Source organism: Amblyraja radiata, chromosome 28 (genome assembly GCF_010909765.2).
Source record: "Amblyraja radiata isolate CabotCenter1 chromosome 28, sAmbRad1.1.pri, whole genome shotgun sequence".
Lineage (NCBI taxonomy): Eukaryota > Metazoa > Chordata > Chondrichthyes > Rajiformes > Rajidae > Amblyraja > Amblyraja radiata.
The window spans coordinates 32,788,363-32,816,336 of record NC_045983.1 but is presented as its reverse complement, the minus strand read 5'-3'; the positions used below and the strand labels follow the sequence as shown (position 1 = coordinate 32,816,336).

Here is a 27,974-nt window from a genome sequence, read left to right as displayed (position 1 = left end):
TGACTTCCATTTCTGGATAAGAGAGATTTAAGATCCTCAAGAACCAAAGGGGGGCAAGATTTATTGGGAACCTGAGGGGTAACTTTTTATTTTACACAAAGCATGTGTATGGAACGAGCTGCTGGAGGAGGTGGTTGAGGCAGGGACCATCATAACATTCAGGAGGCATTCGGACAGGTTCATGGCGAGGAATTGGTTAGAGGGTTATGGGCCAAGTGTAGATGGGGCATGTTGGTCAGCATGGGCGAGTCGGGCTGAAGGGCCCGTTTCCCTGCTGTATGACTATGACTATTAAGTGATCTGAGTAAGGGGACTTCTTATGATACAGAATACCATGTTCTCGGGGTATCTAAATCTAAATTTGATTAGATATTTATGTTATGACATCGGATGGAAGCTGCATACCAAATCTCGTTGCTCTTATGTGCAATGACAATAAAATATATTATTATTATTATTATTATTATTATTATTAAAACTGGGTGGACAAATCTTTTCAAAGGGTCACACTCCCAATTCCCCTTATGTGGGAACCACAATAGGTGGAATTGCATGAATTATTTTGCAAAGTTTGTGCCACTTATAAAAGTCTTTATAAACCCTAAAACAATTTGAGTGGGATGTGGGGATGTTCTGCGTGACTCTGGTTTTGCAGACAGTCCCACAATAATCAACAGTCCACATGGTGACATGATGAAAACCAGCATCCTAGGATCCAGCAGAGATGATCATCGCTCTTTCTCAGCCTCTTTGACATTTCCAAACAGCGATCTGTACAGTTCGGACCTGGGAGGGAAGAAAATAAAACAGTTAGAACAAGTTCATCCAGTTGAATAAATGGAAGTCTACCTCGAGTTAGCCTCTCCTGGCCTGGAAGTCCTCTTGCATTCCTTCAGAAGTAGAAGCAAGAAAACGCAGGTGCTGCTTTACAACGACAGACAAAAAAATGACACAAAGTGCTGGAGTAATTCAGTGGGGTGAGGCAGCATCTCTAGAGACATAGATAGGTAACGTTTCAGGTTGGGACCCTTCTTCAGACTCCAGTCTCTGGAGATGCTGGAGGTCTATGTTCTCCAGGGATGCTGCCTGACCTGCTGAGTCTGAAGAAGGGTCCCTACCCGAAACGTCACCTAGTCCTTCGCTCCATAGATGCTGCCTCACCCGCTCAGTTTCTCCAGCATTTTTGTCTACCTTCGATTTTTCCCAGCATCTGCAGTTCCTTCTTAAACGCTGAGTCACTCCAGTCACTTTGTGTTTCAAATTCTTTTACCACTTTCATAAAGTTGTAATGATTGTCTGAAATGTAATGGTGGCTTTTAATGACATTGGGAGAAACACCAATGTAAACCAGTTCTTACGGATTATTGGAGCTTGAGTTTAAATACAATTTGCTGATCCCCACCTTCACTCTATGGTTTGCTTACGCCCCGGAGCTGTTGAAGGGAAATAGATTTCCCACCGAGACACAACCTCACGGTGGGAATTTTGTTTCCAGTTCTTAACTTTTAATGAATGATTGTTAATAAAGCAGCACACTCGAGCCTTGGCCTTATTAAGTGTGTTATAGTTGACAATGGCAGAGAGGTTATGCTAAAACCTTGATACAGATGATGGGGGAACCATGTTGAAACGTACTGAATCGTGAAAGGCCTGGATAGAGTGGATGTGGAGAGGATGTTTCCACTAGTGGGAGAGTCTAGGACCAGAGGGCGTAGCCTCAGAATTAAAGGATGTTCCTTTAGGAAGATGAGGATGAATTTCTTTAGCTAGAGGGTGATGAATCTGTGGATTTCATTGCCATAGACGGCTGTGGAGGCCAAGTCAGTGGATATATTTAAGGCAGAGATTGCTAAATTCTTGATTAGTACGGGTGTCAGGGGTTATGGGGATAAAGGCAGGAGAATGGGGTTGAGAGGGAGAGATAGATCAGCCATGATTGAATTGCGGAGTAGACTTGATGGGCCATGTGCGCCTAAATGTGCTCCTGTCACTTATCAATTTTTAAAATACAGCTTAGGGTTAGACTGGAGTTTGGCGACTGACGCAGCCCAGACCATCACACAAACCAACTCCCTTCTATTGACTCCATCTACACCTCACGCTGCCTCGGCAAGGCCAGCAGCATCATCAAGGACCAGTCTCACCCCTGCCACTCCTTCCTCTCCCCTCTCCCATCATGCAAGAGGTACAGAAGTGTGAAAACGCACACCTCCAGATTCAGGGACAGTTTCTTCCCGGCTGTTATCAGGCAACTGAACCATCCTACCAACAGCTAGAGAGCTGTTGTGAGCTTCTATCTACCTCATTGGAGACCCTCAGGCTATCTTTAGAAGTTAGAAATAGGTGTGATCAGCGAGTGCTGTCTGGAGTTACTGCCTTCCCCAACACAACACAACACAACACAACACAACACAACACAACACAACACAGCACAGCACAGCACAGCACAGCACAGCACAGCACAGCACAACACAGCTGGGCAGTAAAAAACCAATATGATCACTAAGTGGGCTTCAAGCCGACACACTATTTTAATTAGGGTCAACTTTCCTCTCGAATACTCAACAGAACAAACCAGATTACTCCTCTTGGGGATGGTAATAAGGGAAAAATAATCTCCTGTCAGTCGCTGACATTAATTGCCTTTGTTCTGAAATAAACCGAAGGTAAAGCAAAGTTCTTTACAAAAACAGCAGCCGAATTGTGGCAGTCAAGATCTGCAGCCAACCCACAAATATCACCCCCTTTCCCACAAACCAGGGTCAGCTGCTATTTGTACAACGCCTTGAACTGAGGCCGTTCTAGACTTTCCCAGCTCTGTGGAAAGTTGCAGGGAGGATGTGCAGAGGATGTTTACCTGCACGATGCCTAGATTAGTCATAGAACCATGCAGTGTGGAATCAGGTTCTTCAGCCCAACTTTCCCACGCCGACCAACATGCCTCATCTACACCAGTCCCACCTGCCTGCGTTTGGCCCATATCCCTTCAAACCAAACTGCCACCCTCAGTTAAAAAGTTGCCCCTCAGGTCCCCATCAAATCTTCCCACTCTCACCTTAAACCCATGTCCAATGGTTCTTGATCCCCCTGCTATGGTTAAAAGGCTCTGCGCATTTACTCTATCTATTCCAATGTTTGTGATTTGTTCTATGAATAAAACATACAGAAGATACAGAATCGTGAAAGTGCTCACCGCCAGACTCAGGAACAGCTTCTTCCCCTCTGTTATCAGGTTTCTGAATGGTCCTTCCATAACCTAGGGTGCTGTCCGATTCACCTCTACCCCATTGCAGACATTGGACTTTGCACTATCTTTGATCGGACTTCACTGGACTTTTATCTTGCATTAGACGTTATTCACATTATTCCCTTTATCATGTATCTGTACACTGGACGGCTCGATTGTAATCATGTATTGTCTTTCCGTTGACTGGTTAGCATGCAACAAAAGCTTTTCACTGTACCTCGGTACCCGTGACAATAAACTAAACTAAATGGAGAGGAAAGGTTTAGAGGAATGTGGGCCAAATTCGTGCAAATGGGACTTGCTTAGATGGGACTTGCTCAGGCAGCTTACATGCAGGAAGGAACTGCAGACGCTGGTTTATACCGAAGATAGATACTAAAAGCTGGAGTAACTCAGTAGGTCAGACAGCATCTCTGGAGAAAAGTACAGTGCCCTCCATAATGTTTGGGACAAAGACCCAGCATTTATTTATTTGCTTCTGTACTCCACAATTTGAGATTTGTAATAGAAAAAATCACATGTGGTTAAAGTGCACATTGTCAGATTTTAATAAAGGCCATTTTTATACATTTTGGTTTCACCATGTAGAAATTACAGCAGTGTTTATACATAGTCCTCCCATTTCTGGGCACCATAATGTTTGGGACACAGCAATGTCATGTAAATGAAAGTAGTCATGTTTAGTATTTTGTTGCATATCCTTTGCATGCAATGACTGCTTGAAGTCTGCGATTAATGGACATCACCAGTTGCTGGGTGTCTTCTCTGGTGATGCTCTGCCAGGTGTCAGGGGTTATGGGGAGAAGGTTGGAGAATGGGGTTAGGGGGGAGAGATAGATCAGCCATGATTGAATGGCGGAGTAGACTTGATGGGCCGATTGGCCTAGTTCTGCTCCTACCACTTGTGAACTTATGATGAATGGCCAAAGTATTTTTGACCACCTTATCCACCCGTGACGCCTGTTTGTGTCAAGAATTGTCCATGTAATCCAGAGCAGAACTGGGAGGGATTTATTAATGATTGGCGGGGTTGGCTTTTGGGCGAGGCTTTTAAATCAGAAATAAAAAGGTCCTGAGATAGTAAAGGGAAAGGAAAATAGTCCTCCCAGATTCTTGGCCAGGCAGCCGTTCGGTTAGCACTGCCAACAGCTTCATTCATCTCATCTGCTGCTTCCAGAATTTCGCTGTGCGCATATTTGTTATCATGTTTCCAAGGATAAGAGTGATTACACTTCAAAAAAAAAAGTGGTTTATTGGATGTGAAGCACAGTCGGACAATCCTGAGGATATGAAAGGTGATGCATAAATTAAAGCTCTCTTTAATGCCTGCAAAGAACAGCGTTGTGAATGAAAAGAAAATGTACGGAAGAAAGGGGTTCTAGCGGTAGTCCATGTCAAATGTATTCACAGAAATAAATGGGCAGGAAGGAACTGCAGATGCTGGTTTAAACCGAAGATAGACACAAAATGCTGGAGTAACAGCGGGACGGGCAGCATCTCTGAAGAGGAGGAATGGGTGACGTTTCGGGTCGGGACCCTTCTTCAGACTGAGAGTCGGGGGACAGGCGGACATAGAGATGTGAAAGGGCAAGGTGTGAAAACGACAGGTCAAAGCCGACGCTGATAAGGAAATGTAGAATGGTTTATGTGTAGGAAGGAACTGCAGATGCTGGTTTACATCGAAGATAAGACACAAAGTGCTGGAGTAATTCAGCGGGACAGGCAGCATCTCTGGAGAGGAGTAGGCCCTGACTCACAGTCTGAGGAAATGTCTCGACCCGAAACGTTACCTATTCCTTTTCTCCAGCAGAGTTACTCCAGCTTTTTGTGTCTACGAATGTTTGGTGATAACTGCGCACCATCAATGTGCTGGAATGTTCATCTCAGGACATCGGGCATTGTAATATAACGGCAGGAAACATCAGGGCAAGTTACACAGAATATCGTTAATTAGTGGGAGGAACATGGAGCGTTATCCACTGTCGGACACAGGGCGATGGAGGAACTCTATGGGCTAGGCAGCATCTTAACGGTTTAACAAAACGGCTTAACAAAAACAACATATTTTGCTCTGAAGGCTATCAAAAACCCACAGCAACAATCCCTTGCAATTTCTGATCTGAATTGCCTTGTTCATCTGAAATGGTGACACCATCCACTCATTAAAGTGTGTCTGCACACGTGTAGAAGTACAATGGTGACACAAGTAACTGCAGGTGCTGGAAGCCTTGAGCAAAACACAAAGTGTTGGAGGAACTCAGCAGGTCAGGCGGCATCTGTGGAGGGACATGGACAGGCGATGTTTCGGGTCGGGACCCTTGCTCAGAATGATGGAGTTGGTGGGGGGGGGGGGGGGGGAGAGAGAAGGCTTGGAAAGAGAATAAATACGAGTTTGGTGGAAACTAAAACCTGGCGTTTCACTCTGTAAATACTGCAAGAATTCTAGTGGATAAATGATATAAACCTAGAGCAAAGTTTGAAACCTCGTTTACTTTGAAGGAATGCCAAACAAGAGCTTAAAAATCCATGTTCTCCGGAGATGCTGCCTGATTTGCTGAGTTACTCCAGCACTTTGTATATTTTTTTGAACGTAAGAAGTCTCTTCTCCTGGTAATGCATCAGAAATAACCCAATCTTACAGAATGAATGTTATTTGTATGTATTCTATGAATTAGATTTTCTCCTTAAGCGAACCATCCTAATACTCATCTCCATAGATGTTCAATGGTTCAAAGGCACTTAGTTGTCACATGTACCAAGGTAGAGTGGAATGCATTTTTGTATACAGTTCAGTACAGGTATCACTATACACAAACACATCTTCCATACAGTACGTAAACAGAACAAGAGTCTCCAGATTTTGCCACGGCTCTTTGGGGGACGTTCGGTCACGTCATCAGTTGACTGACGCAGGTTCTAATTCAAGGCTCCAGGTTGGCAGTCTCCATAGATTAGAAATGTCAACATTTAGCTTTCCAAATGAAGATCATTAACCTGGTTTCACCACTGCCATCGGGAAGAAGGTACAGGAGCCTGACAACTGTAACGTCCAGGTTCAGCAACAGCTTCTTCCCTACAGCCATCAGCCTATTAAACACAACAACCTCATATAGGCTCTGAAGACTATTATAGACATATAGACCATTATAATTACAATTGTACTATTATTGTTTGTTTTTTTGGGGCATGTGTGTGTGTATACATATATATATATATATATATATATATATATGTGTGTGTGTATATATATATGTGTGCGTGTGTGTGTGTGTATATATATATATATGTGTGTGTGTGCGTGTGCGCGTGTGTATATATATGTGTGTGTGTGTGCGCGTGTGCGTGTGTATATATATATATATATGTGTGTGTGTGTGCGCGTGTGTGTGTGTGCGCGTGTGTGTGTGCGCGTGTGTGTGCGCGTGTGTGTGTGCGTGTGTGTGTGTATATATATATATGTGTGTGCGCGTGTGTGTGTGTGCGCGCGTGTGTGTGTGCGCGCGTGTGTGTATATATATATATGTGTGTGTGTGTGTGTGTGCACGCGTGCTTGTAGGTATGTGTATATATACACACTGAACTTTATTTTTCTCTCTCTATCATATTGTACTATGTTTACATATTGTGTTGTGCTGCAGCAAGTAAGAATGTCCTTGTTCTATCTGGGGCACACGACAATAAAACTCTCTTGACTCTTGACTTGACCCTAAATAGCAATAACGTTCATTTAGGAGTCAAACAAGCTTTTGAATATCGGTTGTCCAGGTACAATTGAAAACTAGACACAAAGTATTGGAGTAACTCCATGGGTCAGGCAGCACTTTGTCTTTTTTTTTGTAAACCATCATCTCCTCGTTTCTACAATTGAAAGCTATCTGAAGAAGGGTAAAACACAAAGTGCTGGAGTAACTCAGCGGGTTAGGCAGCATCTCTGGAGGGAATGGGCCGGCTACATTCTTCAGGGTCCTGTCCCAAAACATCACCTGGCCATTCCCTCAACAGATGCTGAGTTCCTCCGGCATTTTGTGTTTTGCTCAATTTTCCAGCATCTGCAGCCTCTTCTGTCTCCAATTGAAACTTATGTCCCAGCCATTAAATAACTAACGTCCTTCACAACAAGAATTGTTTTTTAAATGAAAGAATTCCTTGTGGTCAGGGCTAAGTTCCAGTGTTCAAAGTAAGGGGAAAAAAGGCAAAGAATGCTGGAGTAACTCAGCAGGTCAGGCAGCATATCTGGAGAACATGGATAGGTGAGGTTTTCGGGTCGGGACCTTTTTTCAGACACAAATTGAAACCTTCAGCGATACTCCAGCACTTTGTATCATCTGCAGTTCCTTGTGCCTTCATAGTAAGGAATCAGTTTGACAGGTTGGCAGGGCAGACTAGATAGATTATGTAGGAAGGAACTGCAAATGCTGGTTTACGCCGGTTAGGCACAAAATGCTGGAGTAACTCAGCGGGACGGGCAGCATCTCTGTAGAGAAGGAATAGGAGACGTTTTGGTCGAGACCCTTCCTTAGACAGATATGTTTTGTATATCCAGCATGTCAAGTCGACAAGATGTAGTCATGGGCTTGCCACAGTATTGTTTTTGTGTGGATCCCTTCCTCGGACTGACCTTTGAAGAAGGGTTCCGACCCAAAACGTTTTGTGCCTATCTTCGACCAGATAGATCATTGGCCTACAACCCCAATGTTATCAGATCATTGTGTTCAATTCACATTCAATAGGCAAATTAATCGGCAGCGACTGTGTGGCATCTGGTTACATTGGTTGGAATCTCGGATCTGGCACTACAAAGGAAAATAGTTGGGGGAGGGGGGTGGAAGAACGAGGACAAAGAACGTGATTCTCCGGCAGTGTCACAACCCCGCGCTCCCAGGCAAATTTAAAGAACTTTCAGAGGTGGATTAATTTCTGGTCCGTTAACAGCCTCGCTGTTAGCACTATTGTGTTTCCTAGCATCAATTGATTTGTGATTTACATATAAATTAGACAATTACTACACAAGACCGTATTTAGCATATAAAATTAATTTACAACTAGAACTGTTCGTAAATCTCCGCCACACATTCAAATGACAGTCCGGGAATGGATGGGAAAGGGCAGGAGAACTGAAAACTTGAGGGGCACAAATGATTACTCGGCAATTTCTGATTGTGAAGGAAGCTGAAATATGAATGATTTAAAAAAAATAAAAATAAAAAATAATGAAAATATTAACACGATTTAGAAAAAAACCAAATCAATACTTGATAAGAGATTTCAACCCAATGAAGCAACTGATGCCACGAGTACTGTACAGCAAGATGGATTACAGCATTTGCGGTTGTCTTTTCTACTGCTTGCTGTAGCTACACTTTTTTTCTCGCAAGGTACACCATGCAGAAACAGAAACTCATCAATCCTGCAAGTTTAACCTTGTCACAGTTGAAATTCACCAGGGTAAGGGTACATTTTAATACTTTCATCTCCCTTAAGGCTATGCAAAATGAAGCATGATTCTTTGATTTTTCGTATTAAAAGTAGATTTGAGCCACTGATTTGTAACAGGTTCCCTCCCCCCCCCCCCCCCCCTCCACTTCCCAGCATTTTCTTAGAATATCATGACCCAAGGTAGGTGTAGCAAGGTATTCCATGGTTGATACAGACTGATATGAAGCAGTACGCGTTATATTCCTGATGGTGTATTTGTGAAATTTGGTAGCTTGTGCAAGAAGTTCAAAAACTTAATGTGGACGAGTGTAGTGGTGTGGAATAAATGCTAACATGCTGCAATTATTATGCCACAAGGTTGCAGGTTCAATAGTCACTGCCACATGCTTTCTGATCGAGTAATGTCAGGCAGGAAAATGCTGTGCAGTAGATACAATGAAAGGAAGGGAGAAATTGTAGAGAATGGCAGAGATGGCACAGTGGCGCCAGAGAACCGGGTTTGATCCTGACCCCTCGTTTGCTGTCTGTGTGGAGTTTGCATGTTCTCCGGGAACCCGGCTGAAGGCTCGTCGGTCGGTGTAAACGGGGAGGGAGCCGCTGGAGACGTGGGTCGCAAGGAGTGAGGGCCGGTAGGGGGGTGAACAGTGGTAATGCCTCCAGCACCTTCAAGGTCACTGCAGGAGGTGCCCCCGGGACACAAAGATGGCCGGGCGAGGAGAGGAGAGGGACGTCAGTTCGCGGGAACTGCTCCAGTAGATTGATGGTGCAGGCCAACTGGACTTTGGAAATTAAGCTAAAACATGGCGGTTATAAAAATATTTGGATGTAAAGATATTTTTAGACACCTTTTGCAATCACATCGAGTTACAGGGATAGGGAATGCACTATGAGGGGGGATCTTATAGAAACTTGCAAAATTCTTAAGGGGTTGGACAAGCTAGATGCAGGAAGATTGTTCCCGATGTTGGGGAAGTCCAGAACAAGGGGTTACAGTTTAAGGATAAGGGGGAAATCTTTTAGGACCGAGATGAGGAAAACATTTTTCACACAGAGAGTGGTGAATCTGTGGAATTCTCTGCCACATAAGGTAGTTGAGGCCAGTTCATTGGCTATATTTAAGAGGGAGTTAGATGTGGCCCTTGTGGCTAAAGGGATCAGGGGGTATGGAGAGAAGGCAGGTACAGGATATTAAGTTGGATGATCAGCCATGATCATATTGAATGGCGGTGCAGGCTCGAAGGGCCGAATGGCCTACTCCTGCACCTATTTTCTATGTTTCTATGCACAGATGTTGTTCTCCAGGTATTAGAACATAGATCTGGACAGCAACACCCTATAATCCAGGCAGCATTCTGGTAAACCTCCTCTGCACATCCTTCCTATAATGGGGAAAGCAGACCTGAACACAATACTCCAACTGCAGCCTCACCAACGTTCTATAGAACTGCACCATGACTTCCTGACTCTTATACTCGATGCCCCAACCGATGATGGCAAGCATATGTATTGTTTACCATCCATTAGCTCAGTTTAGTTTAGACATACCGCGCGGATGCCAGGCCCTTCAGCCCACCGAGTCTGCACCAACCAACAATCACCCACACACTAGCTTTATCCTGCACACAATAGGGGCAATTTACAGAAGCCAATTAACCTACAAAACCTGCACGTCTTTGGAATGCGGGAGGAAACCGGAGCACCCGGAGAAAACCCACAGAGTCACAGGGAGAACGTGCAAACTTCATAAAGGCAGCACCCCATAGTCAGGATCAAACTCAGGTCTCCGGTGCTGTAAAGCAGCAACTCTACCGCTGCACCACCCTGGCATTTAATCTCTTCAATACAAGCTACTGTAAGGAAGAGCCAAGCCTTTCTGATACATCATACTAGAAATGTAATTCTGACATTGACTTTGGTAATAAGTATTCACATACATATTCAAGGAGTACTGACTGATTACAAATATTCAGAAACCCAGCGGATGAGGCAGCATCTATGGAGCGAAGGAATAGGTGACGTTTCGGGTCCCGAAACGTCACTTATTCCTTCGCTCCATAGATGCTGCCTCACCCGCCGAGTTTCTCCAGCATTTTTATCCACCGCTGATTTTTCCAGCATCTGCAGTTCCTTCTTAAACATAAATATTCAGAATGTGGCCACCAGATGGCAGCATCTAATGGCTGCTCCATTAACTAAAACAACACTGAACACTACACAAGTCAAAGTATATAGTTAAATGATCCTGACAATGTAGAGAAACTTCACTTGTCAAGTGGACTTTTAACCAGGTACTAAATCACTGCATCCAGTGTACTGTACCCTCATGCTCTCCACAGAGTCACACAGCATTGGAAACAGGCCCTTCGGCCCAACTTGCCTACGCCGGCCAACATGCCCCCATCTACACTCGTCCCACCTGCCTGCATTTGGCCCATATCCCTCCAAACCTTTCCAATCCATGCAGCTGTCCCAATGTCTTTTAACATGTTAACATGTTTGAGAGAGTTAGATAGAGCTCTAGGGGCTAGTGGAGTCAAGGGATATGGGGAGAAGGCAGGCACGGGTTATTGATAGGGGACGATCAGCCATGATCACAATGAATGGCGGTGCTGGCTCGAAGGGCTGAATGGCCTCCTCCTGCACCTATTTTCCAGGTTTCTATGTAACATTTTAAGAGAGGTTTTAAGAACAGTCACCCAAAGGTTGCAGACATAGAAACATAGAAAATAGGTGCAGGAGTAGGCCATTCGACCCTTGGAGCCTGCACCGCCATTCAATATGATCAATGGCTGATCATCCAGTCTCCAAATTTAGACACAAACTGCGAGAGTAACTCAGCGGGTCAGGCAGCATCCCTGGAGAACATGGACAGGTGATGTTTTGGGTGGGTATCCTTCTTCAGACTATCTTGTTTTGTAAACCAGAGTCTCCACTTCCTTGTTTCTGCAGATCTCCAAAATCAATCGAGCGACCACCAGGTTTTGTAAGCCCGATAGAGAAGATAATGGAGGGGATTTGTTCATCTTTGTTCAGTGTTCATCTTCTCACTGAAAGAACATTGGAATTTAGCTGGGAGCAGGGACTGTGGCAGGTCATAAGTTCATGAGTGATCAGAGCAGAATTAGGCCATTCGGCCCATCAAGTCTACTCCACCATTCGATCATGGCTGATCTATCTCTCCCTCCTTACCCCATTCTCCTGCCTTCTCCCCATAAACCCTGACACCCGTACTAATCAAGAATCTATCTATCTCTGCCTTAAATACATCCACTGACTTGGCCTCCACAGCCTTCGGTGGCAAAGAATTCCACAGATTCACCACCCTCTGACTGAAGAAATTCCTCCTCATCTCCTTCCTAAAAGAACGTCCTTTAATTCTGAGGCTATGACCTCTAGTCATACGGCACTCCCACTAGTGGAAACATCCTCTCCACATCCACTAAGCCTTTCACTATTCCGTACGTTTCAATGAGGCGGGCTTTTATCCACTAGGTTGCATTGATAATAGTAAAAGCATGGACCAAAAGATTGCTTTGAGTCAGTACAGATCTAAATGGGTGTCAACGGTTTTGGGGAAAAAAGGCAGAAGAATGGGGTTAGGAGGGAGAGATAGATCAGCCATGATCGAATGGTGGAGTAGACTTGATGGGCCGAATGGCCTAATTCTGCTCTGATCACTCATGAACTTATGACCTGCCACGGTCCCTGCTCCCAGCTAAATTCCAATGTTCTTTCAGTGAGAAGATGAACACTGAACAAAGATGAACAAATCCCCTCCATTATCTTCTCTAACGAGCTTCCAAAACCTGGTGGTCGCTCGATTGATTTTGGAGATCTGCAGAAACAAGGAAGTGGAGACTCTGGTTTACAAAACAAGATAGTCTGAAGAAGGGTCCCCACCCAAAACATCACCTGTCCATGTTCTCCAGGGATGCTGCCTGACCAGCTGAGTTACTCTCGCAGTTTGTGTCTAAATTTGGAGACTGTCTGCAACCCGTGAGTGACTGTTCTTAAAACCTCTCTTAAAATGTTAACATGTTAAAAGGCATTGGGACAGGTACATGGGTAGAACAATAAGGGAGTCCACTTTGTCAAACCTACAGCATTATAGGATCAATCAAAAGGTACAAAAGCCACCAGGTGGCGCCACCGTTGTGGCAGCCTCGCCAATGGTCTATATGTCCTTTCTACTGTTTTTATTATTTTAAGTATGTTTTCAAAGTTTGTTTTAATGTTTCTTGGTTAGTTTATGTGGGTGGGGGGGGGGGGGGAATATTTTCAGTCACTTACCTCAACGAAGATGCGATTTTCTCCGTGTCGCATCTCCGCCCCCCCCTTTGCGGCCTAACATCATGCAGTGGTGCGGCCTTTCCTGGAGACCGGACCACAGGTGAACAAAGAGGAAGGTGACTGAACTTCAAGCACGCAACAAAAGCTTGTCACTATACCTCGGCACACGTGACAATAAACTAAACCACTTCTTTTAACTTGGAACCTGGGATAAGACGAAGAAGTATCCTCGTAAATAACGCCTTGCATGACAATAGGATGCATGGGGAAATGTCATTGGCATATATTCTTTGCTCATCGTGTGATGGTAGTCCAGGGACCCAGCAAGATGAGTATGTGGGAAACACGCACTTTATCAATGGTTTTTCTTGCTCTGCTACTTCTAACAGATACATAAATAATTCATAAACCTAAGCTACGCAGTACAATTGAGATCGAGCTTTGGAAACTACAATGCCAGATTTAACAAAAAACAGTGTACTTTGATCATTACTTCAAAATAGCTATCACCGATTGTGATGTCTTAACAATGTGGGATGGATGGGCCTAGATGCTGTTTTGGAAGATCGTTATTAAACCTATTTGAAATAAAATAATATCCCAGAAATATTTATGAGGAAAAACACTTTGATTTAAGCTAAATGCAGACTTGGCAAGCAATGATAAAGCCATTACCTTGGGCAATGCCAATATGGCCACCAAATACTAGTGACAACTCATGTCTATGAGAGTTTAGCAACCTCTGTATCCTGCTACACATATTAATTTCTTATGGTAGATATTCTAAATAATTATTTTACGAAACAATATTCTCATACACAAAACTGTTCTTTGGTGATATATTTTGATGTCTGCAATAAAAAAAACCTAATGGCTAATTTAAATATTCCAAGGAATCAAATGATCACTGCAATTTCCAAATACAAGTTGCGGAATTGGGAAATTATGAAACAAGTCCCTTTACCTTTTAAGTTTAGGCTTTAGAGATACAGCGCAGAAACCGGCCCTTTGGCACAGTGATCATCCTACACACACTGAGGACAATTTACAATCTTTACCCAAGCCAATCAACATACAAACCTGTATGTCTTTTGAGTGTGGGAGCAAATCCATACGGTGACAGGAAGATCTTGGTCGGCATTGGCAAGTTGGGCCGAAGGGCCTGTTTCTGTGCTGTGTGACTTACATATAAAAATACCTTCCTTTCTAAACATTTATAAAAACTAAAACTAAATAACCAAACATGCGCTAATATTTAAGAGAAGGCATTTTTTGATGTATAAATTCATCAAGGGCACAGTTAGGCCATTCGGCCCATCAAGTCTATTCCGCCATTCAATCATGGCCGATCTATCTCTCCCTCCCAACCCCATTCTCCAGCCTTCTCCCCATAACCCCAGACACCCGTACTAATCCATATTACCTTTTCAATTTATTATAGAAACTCTCTATTCTCTATCTTTAAAAGCACTACTGTGTGTTCCTGCAAGAGTAATGGAGTATTCAGTAAATCGGCGCATAGCTAATTTAATGCAGAAACTAAGGCATGACAAGTTAGTACGGGCACAGAATGGGCACTTCTCCACGGCAAAAAGAGGGATGCTCGGAATGGTTGACACCCATCCTGTACATCCTCTAATAGCTGGTTAGACAACACCAAGCAGAAGGGGGCAGAGCATGAACAGCTCGAACAAGTATAGGCCTCATACAAAATGCAGCATTTAGCAACATGGTTGATCTTCAAACCTGGGTCTGGCTCCTCCAGCCAGCGGTATCAATATTGATTTCTCCAACCTCAAGTAACCCACTCTCTCCGTCCCTTCCATATCCTAGTCGTCGTACTAGTTTCACTGTCGTCCTGCTTAGTTTCACTGTTTGTATTACTCGTTATCACCCTCCCCACAGCCAACAATGGACCATTGTGGGCTCCACCTATCCTTGATCATCGTTGCCGTCTTTGATGTGTCCTTTTGCATATCTTTCACTCATTTGTTCCATATCTCTCGGTTCCCCTCTCTCCTGACTCCCAGTCTGAAGAAGGGTCTCGACCTGAAACATCACCCATCCTTTTTCTCCAGAGATGCTGCCTGACCCACCGAGTTGCTCCAGCATTTTGTGTCTGCTCTGTTCGGATGCTTCCCACCATCCCCATTTCACTTATTACCAAGTCGTAGAGAGTGTGACAAACAGCACAGAGGCAGGCCCTTCAGTTCACTAAACTTTTCCTATCCATGTACAGGTCCACCACCGATTTTTCAGCACCCTTGGTTCCAGAACCTTGCCGGATTATCCGTTTTTCCGAAACAGAGGTCACGGCCTCCGGGAGAAGTGGAACGGTACTGGAACGTTCTGAGATACCGGCCGGCAAAGTCGGCTATGGGAATGGATCTGCCGGCTCCAGCCGGGCCGGGGTTCCAGAGGCCCGGCCACAGGGGGCATATTTGTCCTGCCGGTCAGGCTTCAGAACGGTCTCTCTATAAACTCTCTATAAACTGTTAAATTCACCTCCACCCTATAGCAGACTCTGGACTTTGTCATAGTCTTATAGCACGGAAACAGGCCCTTCGGCCCAACTTGCCCATACTGACCAACATCTGCAGAATGACTAAATAACTTCAGGCATTGTTTGGTGGACCTTGTGGAATAAGCTACTAGAGAAAGTGGCTGAGGCAGGTACAATGACACGTCACCGACATTTGGGCAGCTATCTGGCGAGGAAAGATTTAGAGGGATTTATTTTGTGTATTGTCATGTGTACCGAGGTACAGTGAGAAGCTTTTGTTGCGTGTTAACCAGTCAGCGGAAAGACAATACATGATTACAATCGAGCCGTCCACAGTGGACAGATACAGGATAAAGTGAAAATGTGAATAGCATTGAGTACGAGATAAAGCCAGTAAAGTCCGATCAAAGATAGTCCGTGATTCTCCAATGAGACATAGGCCATAAGCCATTTGGATGTAGGCCAAATGCGGGCAACTGGGTCTACCTTCGATGGGGAATCTTGGTCAGCATGTATGAATTGGGTTGAAGGCCCACACTCCAGCAACGTGCAGGCTTGTAGGTTAATTGGCTTCGGTAACAATTGTAAAGTGTCCCTAATATGTGTAGGATAGTGCTACTGTACGGGGAGATCACTGGTCGGTGCGGACTCGATGGGCCGAAGGGCCTGTTTCCACGCTGTATCTCTCAAGTCGAAACAGGCACAAGTCTGGCATGTGAGGCTTAGAGTAGCCGTAGATTAAATAGCTCATAAACGTCACCCAGTCCTTCTCTCCAGAGTTGCTGCCTGTCCTGCTGAGTTACTCCAGCATTTTGTGATTTAAACCAGCACCTGCAGTTCCTTCCTGCACAGAATAAATAGCTCCGCCTTTTAAAGCACAGCGGGTCACATGGTCCTCATTCCACTGCCCTTTTCCATGTTGCCTCCTTCAAAGATTCATCCAATTCTGCTTTGGATGTTTAGATCAATTCTGCCGCCAATCCCATTTCAGACATTGCATTCCAGGTCATTATGGCTCAAAGCAAAAATAATTCTCATCTCACCTCTGGCTCTTATATCAATTATCTGTGTTGGACTGTGTTCCCTTCAGCCAGAGAAAAGTTCCTTCGTATTCATTCGAACAAAACCTCTCATTATATCGAACGCCTCTATCAGAACTCCCAACAGTATTTGTGTTCCACTTTTCTCTCGTCTCCCCGTGTAATTGAAGTCCCTCGTCCCCGGTATCATCCTAGTAAATCTCTTCCGACACCCTCGGCAAAGCCTTGACATTCTTCCTAAAGAGAACTGATCTAATGAGCAGCTATAAATGTCAAATCTGGTTTATTAAAAGTAACAATTACCTAGCAGCAGAAAATCAATGGACAAGGTTTCACTTAACTGAGATATTTTTAAAAATAACAAAAAGTCTTGAATTTAAGTGTAGATCAGGGAACCGTTCTCTTGATGGCATTCGACTGGGATAAGTACTTGTGCCAATGGCTTGTACAAGTTTTCATCCAATGGAGAAGGGTCTCGACTCAAAATGTCACCCATTCTATTTCTCCAGAGATGCTGCCTGACCCCTGAGTTACTCCAGCACTTGTGTCTTCTGAGTGCTCAACTCCATTTCAATGGTCTCTCTAAATCTGCGGAGCTGGGAACAGGCTGTACGATACACGAGGATCGTGCCCTGGACGTTGTCTATCCAACCGCTCGGATGCTGTCCGATGCGCTGAGTTTCTCCAGCATTTATTACATCCAGATCTCTGGAGATCTATCCTGGGCCCAGCACATTGATGCAATCGCATAGATCATCAACGCATCTCCTTCCTTGGAAGTTTGGAATGTCGATGAATACTTCCTTGAACCTCTAGAGGTGTACAGTAGAGAGTTTTTATCACGGCCTGGTTTGGCAACTCAAATGCAGGAGTTTCAGTGTCAGTTTAGTTTGTTGTCACGGGTACCGAGGTACAGTGAAAAGCTTTTGTTGCGTGCCAACCAGTCAGTAGAAAGACAATACACGATGCCAATTGAGCCATTACAGCGGCAGACGGTAATGGACAGATGGCATTTTGGGCTAGGGAACCCGGGCTGAAGAAGGCTCCTGACCCCAATCTTCATCTGTCCATTTCTCCACAGATGTTGACTGACCTGTTGAGTTTATAAGACGTAGGAGCAGAATGGGGTGGGAGATTGCGTGGTCCGCCCTGTTTCGACTAATGCAATCAACTCGACGTGCACAAACGGAAGATCAAATAGAACAAGTTGTCCTACAACTTTAGGCTGTGCATTCCACACGAAAGAAGAAGAAGGAGCAGAATTAGGCCATTCGGCCCATCGAGTTGCTCTGCCATTTGATCAAGGCTGTTCTTATTTTTTTCCTTCGCAGTTCCACCAGCGCTATGTTTTTTAAACCAGGTGAAGTATATACATATGGACACTGCCCATGTGAAAATACATCTACAATAGATAGACACAAAAAGCTGGAGTAACTCAGCGGGTCAGGCAGCATCTCTGGAGAAAAAGAATAGATGGTGTTTTTCGGGTTGAGACTCTTCTTCAGAACTAAGAATCAGGGGAAAGGGAAATGAGAGAAAGAGATGGTATAACACATGAATGAAAGATATGCAAAAAGCAACATTGATCAAGGAAAGGTGGAGCCCACAATGGTCCATTGTTGGCAGCGGGGTAGATGATAACGAGTTATACAGACAGCAAAACTCAACAGGACGACGGTGAAACTAGTACAACAACCAGGGTGGGGGAGGAATGGAGAGGGAGGGGATGCAAGGGGTTACTTGAAGTTAGAGAAATCAATATTCATACCGCTGGCCCCAGTGAAATATGAGGTGCTGTTCCTCCAATTTGCGCTGGGCCTCACTCTGACAATGCTGCCTGAACCGCTGAGTTATTCCAGCTTTTTGTGTCTATCTTGGTTTGAAAAACTGGGGGTATTTTCAGTAGTAAAAAGGATGCAAAGTGCGAATTGGTAGAAATGCTTTTAATAATTATAAGAATTTGGACAATATCCCAGAAGCAGATTGTTTCCACTGCCAATGTGGTCTGGAAGATACATGCAAAATTATTGCTGGCTTTCACTTTGTCTATGACATCGCCTCAAGGTATGCCTGCTTTGAAGAAGTTCTCCTCCTCTCTCCGAAGAAAGTTTAGCAACCTCCTCTCTCACTGCCCCCCCCCTCTGTGATTCCCCCTTCCCTCTCTCCCTCTTTCCCCTCCCCTTCCCAGCTCACCCACAGCCCACTGTCTCCTCCTCTTCCTTTCTTCTCCCCCCCCCCCTCCCCCCCAATTATACCCATCTTTAATTCCAGTGTTAATACTTAGACTGCATGTTGTTGGTGTTCTCTCCAGCTCTTAAACAGGTCTACTTGTGTTAGGCAGACAAAAATGCTGGAGAAACTCAGCAGGTGAGGCATCATCTATGGAGCGAAGGAATAGGTGACGTTTCGGGTCGACCCGAATCATCACCTATTCCTTCGCTCCATAGATGCTGCCTCACCCGCTGAGTTTCTCCAGCATTTATGTCTACCTTCAGTGGGTTTCAACAATCTGTTTCTGTGCAGTAATTTCAATGTCGTTCTACGTAATAGCAGCAATCAGTTGGCCAATCTCACAATCATCTATCTGTAGTGTGGAGTATGCCGTTGGCCCGCAGCTAGGATCTGGATGAATAGTTAAGGTACATCTGCCAACGATGGCTGTTTGGACCAGGATCTTCCTTGTAGCCAAACACATTTTACCAAGCCAATTAGCCTTAAAAAAAAAACGTAAACATCTTTGGAGCGTGGGAGTAAACCGGTGAAAACCCACCAAGGTCATGGGGAGAACGTACAGACTCTGTTCAGATTGGACCATAGTTAGGATCGAACCAACGTCTCTAGAGCTTTAAAAGGCTGTAAAAATACCTTACAGTTTAGGTCACAGCTCTGCAGTTTTACTTTAGATTTTACTTTAGAGATACAGAGTGGAAACAGGCCCTGCGGCCCACCGAGTCCACGCCGATCAGCGATCATCCGTACACTAAAGGGCCTGTCCCACTTTCACGACCTAATTCACTACCTCTGCCGAGTTTGCCCTTGACTCATACTCGCAGCATGGTCGTCACGAGGTCGTAGGTAGGTCGTAGCAGGCCGTGATGCTAGTCGTAGGTACTCGTGGCATCAAGTTTCTAGCCTGATGAAAAATGTTCACGGGTAAAAAAGGTCGTGAATTAGGTCGTAAAAGTGGGACATGCCCTTTACACTATCCTGAGCACTAAGGGTAGCAATGTTACAAAATTTATCCCATCAGATAAAGCATAAAAAGAAGTTTAATTTGACACCTAATTCACTTTCATATCTCAAGTATTTAAAAAGTTATGGCCATTTTCATACTCGGAAATGAGCATCTTGTTCCCTATTGATTTTCTATGGACATAACAAAAAAGCTGTGATCGTGGACAGTCAAAAGCCCATAACTTTCTTAAAAAATAAGAGAACTGAATGAAATTTTCAGTTATCATAGATTGAACCATTCTGAAACAAATACAAAATAATCTTACTTGGATGACCTGAAATTAAAGCATATAATTAGTTAGTTACCCAATTGTAGCTAATTTCAAACTTCAATTACTAGATCTAAACATCTATCCATTTCTTAATAAATGGTTAACATTTTTAAATAGCCTAAGTGTCCAAATAATATTCACAAATAATTCACAATAAAACATGATTTTTAAATCTCATTTACATTAATTTATAGGCCAAATTGAAGGAATTTAGTGTTCAATTGCTGTAAATTAAAGTCCATTTAAATCAGCTTTCTAGTGGGATCCTGTGAACGCGCTGGTTTAAAACGTTCACATTGCGGTAGATTTGTGCCCTCAAATGCCCAGAAAAATACTGCGGGATATAATGGGCCCAAAATTAGCTACTCGCAACATTAAACTTTGTATAAAGGGATCTTAAGAAGCCCTTTTTAATGTAAAAATAAACAGCCTACCTCCTGTTGTCCCCTGTATGAGATCCGGCCGGTTGCCGGCCGTAGGGGGTTTAGAGGTTAATTTTTAAACTACTATAGCAATTAGATAAAGCTCTTAAAACTAATAATAGCTCAAGCGACGGAATCTGCCAGCGAATTTTCGTTAATAATTAACTAGGCTGAACATCCTCGATTTGAACAGCCTAGAGAAAATCGCGTTTTAAACCCGCCCCCCTCTAAACGGCGCCAAAATCGCGCACACGGGCTGGGACAGATTTTCAGCGACGCTTCAGGTACGCTTTGCAACATATCTACTAAGGGCAATTTACAGAAGCTAATTAACCTACAAACATGTGCGTCTTTGGAGCGTGGGAGGAAACCAGAGCTCCCGGAGAAAAATCGCACGGAACCCGTGGAGAACGCGCAAACTCCGTACCGACAACACCCATAGTCAGGATTGAACCTGCGTTTCTGGAGCTATGAGGCAGCAACTCTACCGCTGCGCCATTGTACCTCCCTGAGGAGGGATTTTATGGAAACAACAACAGCAAAAATAATAGAATTTATCACCATTAAGAAAAGAACTAGAGATATCCTCCAAAGTGTCGTTTAATATGAAAATTCACAAATTGCACTCAACGGGGGCCCTTTGGTGGGTTTGCTGTTACTACCAGGCAAATGCAGTACATTCCTGCACAAAGTTTAACATATGTACAAACTAGTTTTACTCTCAAACATCAATGATTTTACATTTTGTTAGATGAGGTATGAGAAAGGTTTTAATGTTAGAATTGCTGCTTACCAAACTGCTTCTAAAATGCTAATTGTATTTAATTTCATCTCATGAAATGATCAAAATTAGATATATTTTTTAATTTCTTAATTATGCGGCACGCTGGCGCAAGGGTAGAGTCGCTGCCTCACAGCGCTAGAGACCCGGGTTCGATCCTGACTACGGGTGCTGTCTGTGCGGAGTTTGTACGTTCTTACTGTGACCGCGGGGTGCTCCAGTTTACTCCCACACTCCAGACGTGCAGGTTTGTAGGTTCATTGGCTTCGGTAAAAAAAATTGTGAAATTGTCTCTGGTGTGCAGGATGGTTCTAGTGTAACTGGTCAGTGTGGACTCGGTGGGCCGAAGGGCCTGTTTCTGCACTGTATCTCTAAACTAAAACTAAATGCAATATGCACAATTGCAATTATTTTAGCATTCTGTACAATAAATGAAAATGATTTGGATTTTATCTTTTGCTTCTCAGAATGCTGTGAGAATTGTTTGACCACTGAGCAGTTCAATGCCGTTACTATCCTGATGACAGAAACTTTAGAATCACCCCTGAACACAAGGGTCAGGTAGAAGGAAGTTCTCACTGAAGAAAGACACAAAATGCTGGAGTAACCAATTTGAGGAAGGACAGTCTTGCTATTGAGGGAGTGCAGCGTAGGTTCACGAGGTTAATTCCCTGGATGGCGGGACTGTCATATGTTGAAAGAATGGAGCGACAGGGCTTGTATTCACTGGAATTTAGAAGGATGAGAGGGTATCTTACATAAACATATACAATTATTAAGGGATTGGACATGCTAGAGGCAGGAAACATGTTCCCGATTTTGGGGGAGTCCAGAACCAGGGACCACAGTTTAAGAATAAGGGGTAGGCAATTCAGAACTGAGATGAGGAAAAAAAATTTCACCCAGAGAGTTGTGAATTTGTAGAATTCTGCCCCAGAAGGCAGTGGGGGCTGATTCACTGGATGCATTCAAAAGAGAGTTAGATAGAGCTCTTAGGGCTGGCAGAATCAAGAGGTATAAGGAGGAGGCAGGAACGGGGTACTGACTATGGATGATCAGCATTGATCACATTGAATGGCGGTGCTGGCTCGAAGGGCCAAATGGCCCACTCCTGCACCTATTGTCTTTGTAACTCAGTGGGTCCCTTCTTCAGACCCGACCTGAAAAGTCACCTGTTCCTTTTCTCCAGAGATGCTGCCTAACCCGCTAAGTTACTCCAGCATTTGGTGTCTATCTTTGGTACAAACCAGCATCTGCAGTTTGAGTTTGAGATTGAGTTTAGTTTATTCTCACATGTACCGAGGTACAGTGAAAAGCTTTCGTAGCATGCTAACCAAGTCAGCGGAAAGACAATGCTTGATCACAATTGAGCCATCCACAGTGTACAGATACAGGATTAAGGGAATCACGTTCAGTAAAGACCGATTAAAGATACTTTGAAGGTCTCACTGGAGTAGATGGGTCAGGACTAAATACGTGATAAAGGGAATAACGTGAATAATGTTTAGTGCAAGATAAAGTCTAGTAAAGTCTGATCAAAGATAGTCCGACGATCTCCAATGAAGTAGACAGTAGCTCAGGACCACTCTCTAGTTGTTGGTAGGATGGTTCAGTTGCCTGATAACAGCTGGGGAGAAACTGTCCCTGAATCTGGAGGTGTGCGTTTTCACACTTCTGTACCTCTTGCCTGATGGGAGAGGGGAGAAGAGGGAGTGACCGAGGTGAGACTGGTCCTTGATGATGCTGCTGGTCTTGCCGAGGCAGCGTGAGGTGTAGATGGAGTCAATGGGAGGGAGGTTGGTTTGTGCGATGGTCTGGGCTGCGTCCACAATTCGCTGCAATTTCTTGCGGTCTTGGATGGAGCTGATCCCAAACCGTGCTGTGAAGCATCCCGATGAAATGCTTTCTACAGCACACCTTTAGAAGTTGGTGAGAGTTGTTAGGAACATGCCGAACTTCCTTAGCCTTCTAAGGCAGTAGAGGCGTTGATGCGCTTTCCTGAAGTTCTCACCATTGTGATCACTTGAGCACTCTTTGAAGTCAGCTGTGAAAATCTCAGAACTGCAGATACTGCTTTACACAAAAAGCGCTGGAGTAACTCAGCAAGTCAGGCAGCGTCTGAGAAAGGGTCCTGAGCCAAAACGTCACCTCTCCGTCTTCTCCAGAGACGCTGCCTGACCTGCTGAGTTACTTTAGTTTCGTTTAGCCAACTCAAGCCAATAGGAATGACCATTAAATATGGAGTAAAACCCCTCAATAGAATGGATTTTTCCCCTCAAACTAATATTTTTGGGAATAACTTTGGAATCGCCACTTTCCCAATGGTTTGAGCATCATGTAGTTCAGATCACTTCCTCGAGTCCAGCTGTAAATTGTGAGGCATAAACTATGTCCATTTAAACCCCTGTCCCACGGTACGAGTTCATTCCAAGAGCTCTCCCGAGTTTTAAAAAAATCAAACTCGTGGTAAGCACGGAGAATGAACGTAGCGGGTACGTCGGAGCTCGGGGACGTCTCCTAGCGGCTCGTAACGCTAACGGCAGGTACTCAGGAAGACTCGCTAACGGCAGGTAAACTCGGGAAGACTCGTGAAGATTTTTCAACATGTTGAAAAATGTCCACGCGAGCCCCGAGTACTTACGAGCGGCCATTACCGTAAATCTCCGAGTTCGAATCAGGGCAAACTCGGGGAGAGCTCTTGGAATGAACTCGTAAAGTGGGACAGGGGTATTAGTAATTAAGCACATGGGTTAAACAAGGGGGGGGGGGGGGTTGATGGTAAGATATTGGATTCGAATTTAGTTTAGTTTAGAGATACAGCGCAGAAACAGGCCCTTCGGCCCACTGAGACTGCGCCGACCAGCGATCCCCGCACATTAACACTATCCTACACACACTAGGGGCAATTTACAATTAAACCAAGCCTGTACGACTTCGGTGTGCGTGAGGAAACCGGAGATCCCAGGAGAAAACCCTTGCAGGTGACGGGGAGAACTCTGTACAGACAAGCCCCCGTAGTCAGGATCCAACCCGGGTCTCTGGCGCTGTGAGGCAGCAACTCTACCGCTGCGCCACTGTTAGTGGTTAGTCAGAAAAAAAATGCAATTCCACAACAACAAGATGAATCTATTTGCGCATATAGTTAATAATGAAGATATGGGAAGAACTTTCATTATCGACATAGCCACTGCTCCCTGCATCCTCGATTATCTGAACAGTGTCTCATTCTACTCATTGATTTAAAATTTATTTCTGACTGGAAACAGTTTTCATTTTTAGTAATCATCACTCGTGGAAAGCTCAAAGGAAATATGAATCCAATTAGCTGCAATTAATGGTTACCCAGTTGAATGCCGGCCAGCTCTGTATAATTTCAGCGGGTAGGCTGCAGTCTTCAGCAGATGAAATCTCCATATTTTTGGCAATTGACTTTAAAAATTCAATGCTGTTTTTTTCTTCAGTATTCTTTACCTTCTGCAGATTTTACTGCCAAATCTTACAGTCACTGGTGGTAAAAATCTTAGGGTATGGAACTAAAATGAAATGTCAAATTGTTCGTGGACTTAAATTGAAAGACAAAGGCCCTTCAGCCCACCGAGTCCATGCTGACCATCGATCACCCATTCACATTGGTTCCACTGTATTAGAACGGAACTGCAGATGCTGGTTTATACCCAAGATAAACGCAAAGTGCTAGAGTAACTCGGCATGTCAGGCAGCATCTCTAGAGAACACGGATAGGTGACGTTTGGGGTCGGAAGCCTCTGGAGATGCTGCCTGACCCGCTGAGTTACTCCAGTATTTTGTGTCTGTCACACGAGTTCTATGTTGTCCCCACTTTCACACCCACACAGCAGGGGCGATTTTACAGAGGCCAGTTAGCCTACAAACCCACACGTCTTGGGAGTGTTGGAGGAAACCAGAGCACCACGCGATCACAGGAAGAACGTGCAAACTCTGCACAGACAGCACTCAAGGTCAGAATCGAACCGGGGTCTCTGGCACTCTTGAGACAGCAGCTCTAACAGCTGCTCCACTCCGCCAATTTACCAGCACATTTGTTTTCTCAATAGCAACGATTTTGCTTAAATACCAAAGAATGAAAAGCAACGGCAAAATTAATTAAACCTGTACTCTTTGCACACTTATATAGACACAAATGCTGGAGTACCTCAGCGGGTCAGGCAGCGTCTATGGAGAAAGGATGGCTGACGTTTCGGGTCGGGTCCGAAGAAGGATCCTAACCTGAAACGTCACCTATCCCTTTACTCCAGAGATGCTGCCTGACCCGCGGAGTTACTCCAGCACGTTGCGTCTACCTTTGGTATAAACCAGCACCTGCAGCACTTTGTGTCGACTCTTTGTGCATCAGTTCTGCTGACAAAATCAGACGCAATCTCGTGAACCTGTTTTTGCAACAAATCGCTGTTTCCTTTGACTGCGTTTTACGAGCACACGCCTCTCCCAACTTAAAGGACAATTTCAAAGAGGAATCAGGGGATATGGGGAGAAGGCAGGCACGGGTTATTGATTGGGGAAGATCAGCCATGATCACAATGAATGGCGGTGCTGGCTCGAAGGGCCGAATGGCCTCCTCCTGCACCTATTTTCTATATTTCAATGTTTCTAGGTGACATTGAATGGCAGTTGGCTTGGATAGAGTGGATGTGGACATGATGTTTCCACTAGTGGGAGAGTTTAGGACTAGAGGGCACAGCCTCAGAATTAAAGGATGTTCCTTTACGAAGGAGATGAGGAGGAATTTCTTTAGTCAGAGGGTGGTGAATCTGTGGAATTCTTTGCCACAGACGGCTGTGGAGGCCAAGTCAGTGGATATATATTAAGGCAGAGATAGATAGATTCTTGATTAGTACGGGTGTCAGGGGTTATGGGGAGAAGGCAGGAGAATGAGGTTAGGAGGGAGAGATAGATCAGCCATGATTGAATGGTGAAGTAGATTTGATGGGCTGAATGGCCTAGTACTACTCCTATCCATGATCTTATGACGAGTGAGTTTCCCATCATGGTTGACTCATGGTGCCCAGACACTTGCCACTCTGACAGAGTCCTAGCATCAAAGCCCGCAAGGAGCAGCAAATAAAATCAGGAAAAGCATTCTTCTGACACTCCCACTCCCTATAAACCTTATCCCTATTTGTGAATATGTTTTATATTCAGCTCTGTAGATCATAAAATAATTTAATGTTAATTTTAAAATAGTGGTCAATTGTCTTCATCTTAATACTTATTTCATTGGCATGTTTAACCGAGATGTTAAAAATCAATAAACCTCATTTATTTCAGCACATGATTCAGCTATAGAGTTATGAGGAATTAATCTGCAGAGATCTTTACTGATTACATACGAGTAATCATTTTTGGTGTGATAGAGATTGATTGGCAATCATTAACCTTTATCATGTTAAAAATGGTGGCTATTCTCAGAATTACTAGTGCTCTTAACATTTAGAAACAAGGAATTGCAGATGCTGGTTGACAATAAAAAATGCACCAAGTGCTGGAGTAACACAGCAGGTCAGGTGGGGTGGGAGATTGCAACCTTCACGTGGTCCGCCCTGTTTCGACAAATGCAATCAACCTGGCGTGCACAATCAAATAAGATCAAATAGAACAAGTTGTCCGACAACTTTAGGCTGTGCACGCCATACGCAAGAAGAAGAAGAAGCAGGTCAGGCAGCATCTCTGGAAAACACGGATACATGGATAGGCGATGCTTTGGGTCAGGACCCTTGTTCAGACTGTTTGGGGGGGGGGGGGTAAGAAAGCTGGAAGGGATGAGTGGTAGGCATAAGCCTGGCAGGTAATAGGCTGAAGATAGACACAAAAACCTGGAGTAACTCAGCGGGACAGGCAGCATCGCTGGAGAGAAGGAATGGGTGACGTTTCGGGTCGAGACCCTTCTTCAGACTAGTCAGGGGAAAGGGAAACATGAGATATAGGCGGTGATGTAGAGAGATAAAGAACAATGAATGAAAGATATGCAAAAAAGTAACAAAATATGAGATGTTGTTCCTCCAATTTGCATTTAGCCTCACTCTGACAAAGTTCAGTGTGGGAATGGGAAGTGAGAATTAAAGTGTTTAGCAACTGGGAGATCAGGTAGGTCCAGGCAGACTGAGCGAAGATCTTCAGCGAAACGATCGGCCAGTCTACGTTTGGTCTCGCCGATGTATAAGAATCCATATCTTGAACAACGGATAGAGTAGATGAGGTTTGTGGAGGTGCAAGTGCACCTTGCACCTCCTCCAGTCTCCAAGTCTATGCTTTTTCTCACTGATGTACAGGAGGCCACATCAAGAACAATAGATGATGGTTAGAGGATGCACACATGAACCTATTTCTCATAGCATTGGGTTGCAAGCTACCCAACAGAATATGAGGTGTTGTTCCATCTGCATCAACCTACCACCTGATCTGTTGAGTTACTCCAGCACTTTGTTATACCATTTACTCCATAAATAAAAGATACCACCATTAACCCAGCCATGGAGACAGATGCTGGAATCCTGAACTAATGACAAATTGCTGGAGTTGTGCCCCTGTCCCACTTAGGAAACCTGAACGGAAACCTCTGGAGATTTTGCGCCTCACCCAAGGCTTCCGTGCGGTTCCCGGAGGTTGCAGGTGGTTGCCGGAGGTTGCAGGTAGTGGAAGCAGGTAGGGAGACTGACAAAAACCTTCGGGAACCTTGGGTGGGGTGCAAAGTCTCCAGAGGTTTCCGTTCAGGT

General features: G+C 44.4%; 1 protein-coding gene and 1 long non-coding RNA gene across 2 annotated transcripts in view; both read right to left on the bottom strand.

Annotated features, from left to right (window-relative positions):
- Positions 1-475: 475 nt before the first annotated feature.
- Positions 476-27,974, bottom strand: part of aatf (apoptosis antagonizing transcription factor) — a 117,310-nt gene continuing 89,811 nt past the window's right edge. The window contains exon 12 of the mRNA XM_033046250.1: positions 476-786. Within this exon, the coding sequence (XP_032902141.1) occupies positions 729-786 (58 nt within the window). The 3' untranslated portion in view covers positions 476-728. The remainder of the gene's footprint in view (positions 787-27,974) is intronic.
- LOC116989085 lies at positions 11,481-27,126 on the bottom strand. Its single transcript, XR_004416124.1, has 3 exons — positions 27,075-27,126; positions 22,015-22,017; positions 11,481-11,504 (listed from the first exon to the last, which is right to left on the bottom strand). It is a non-coding gene; the product is annotated as an uncharacterized LOC116989085 (long non-coding RNA).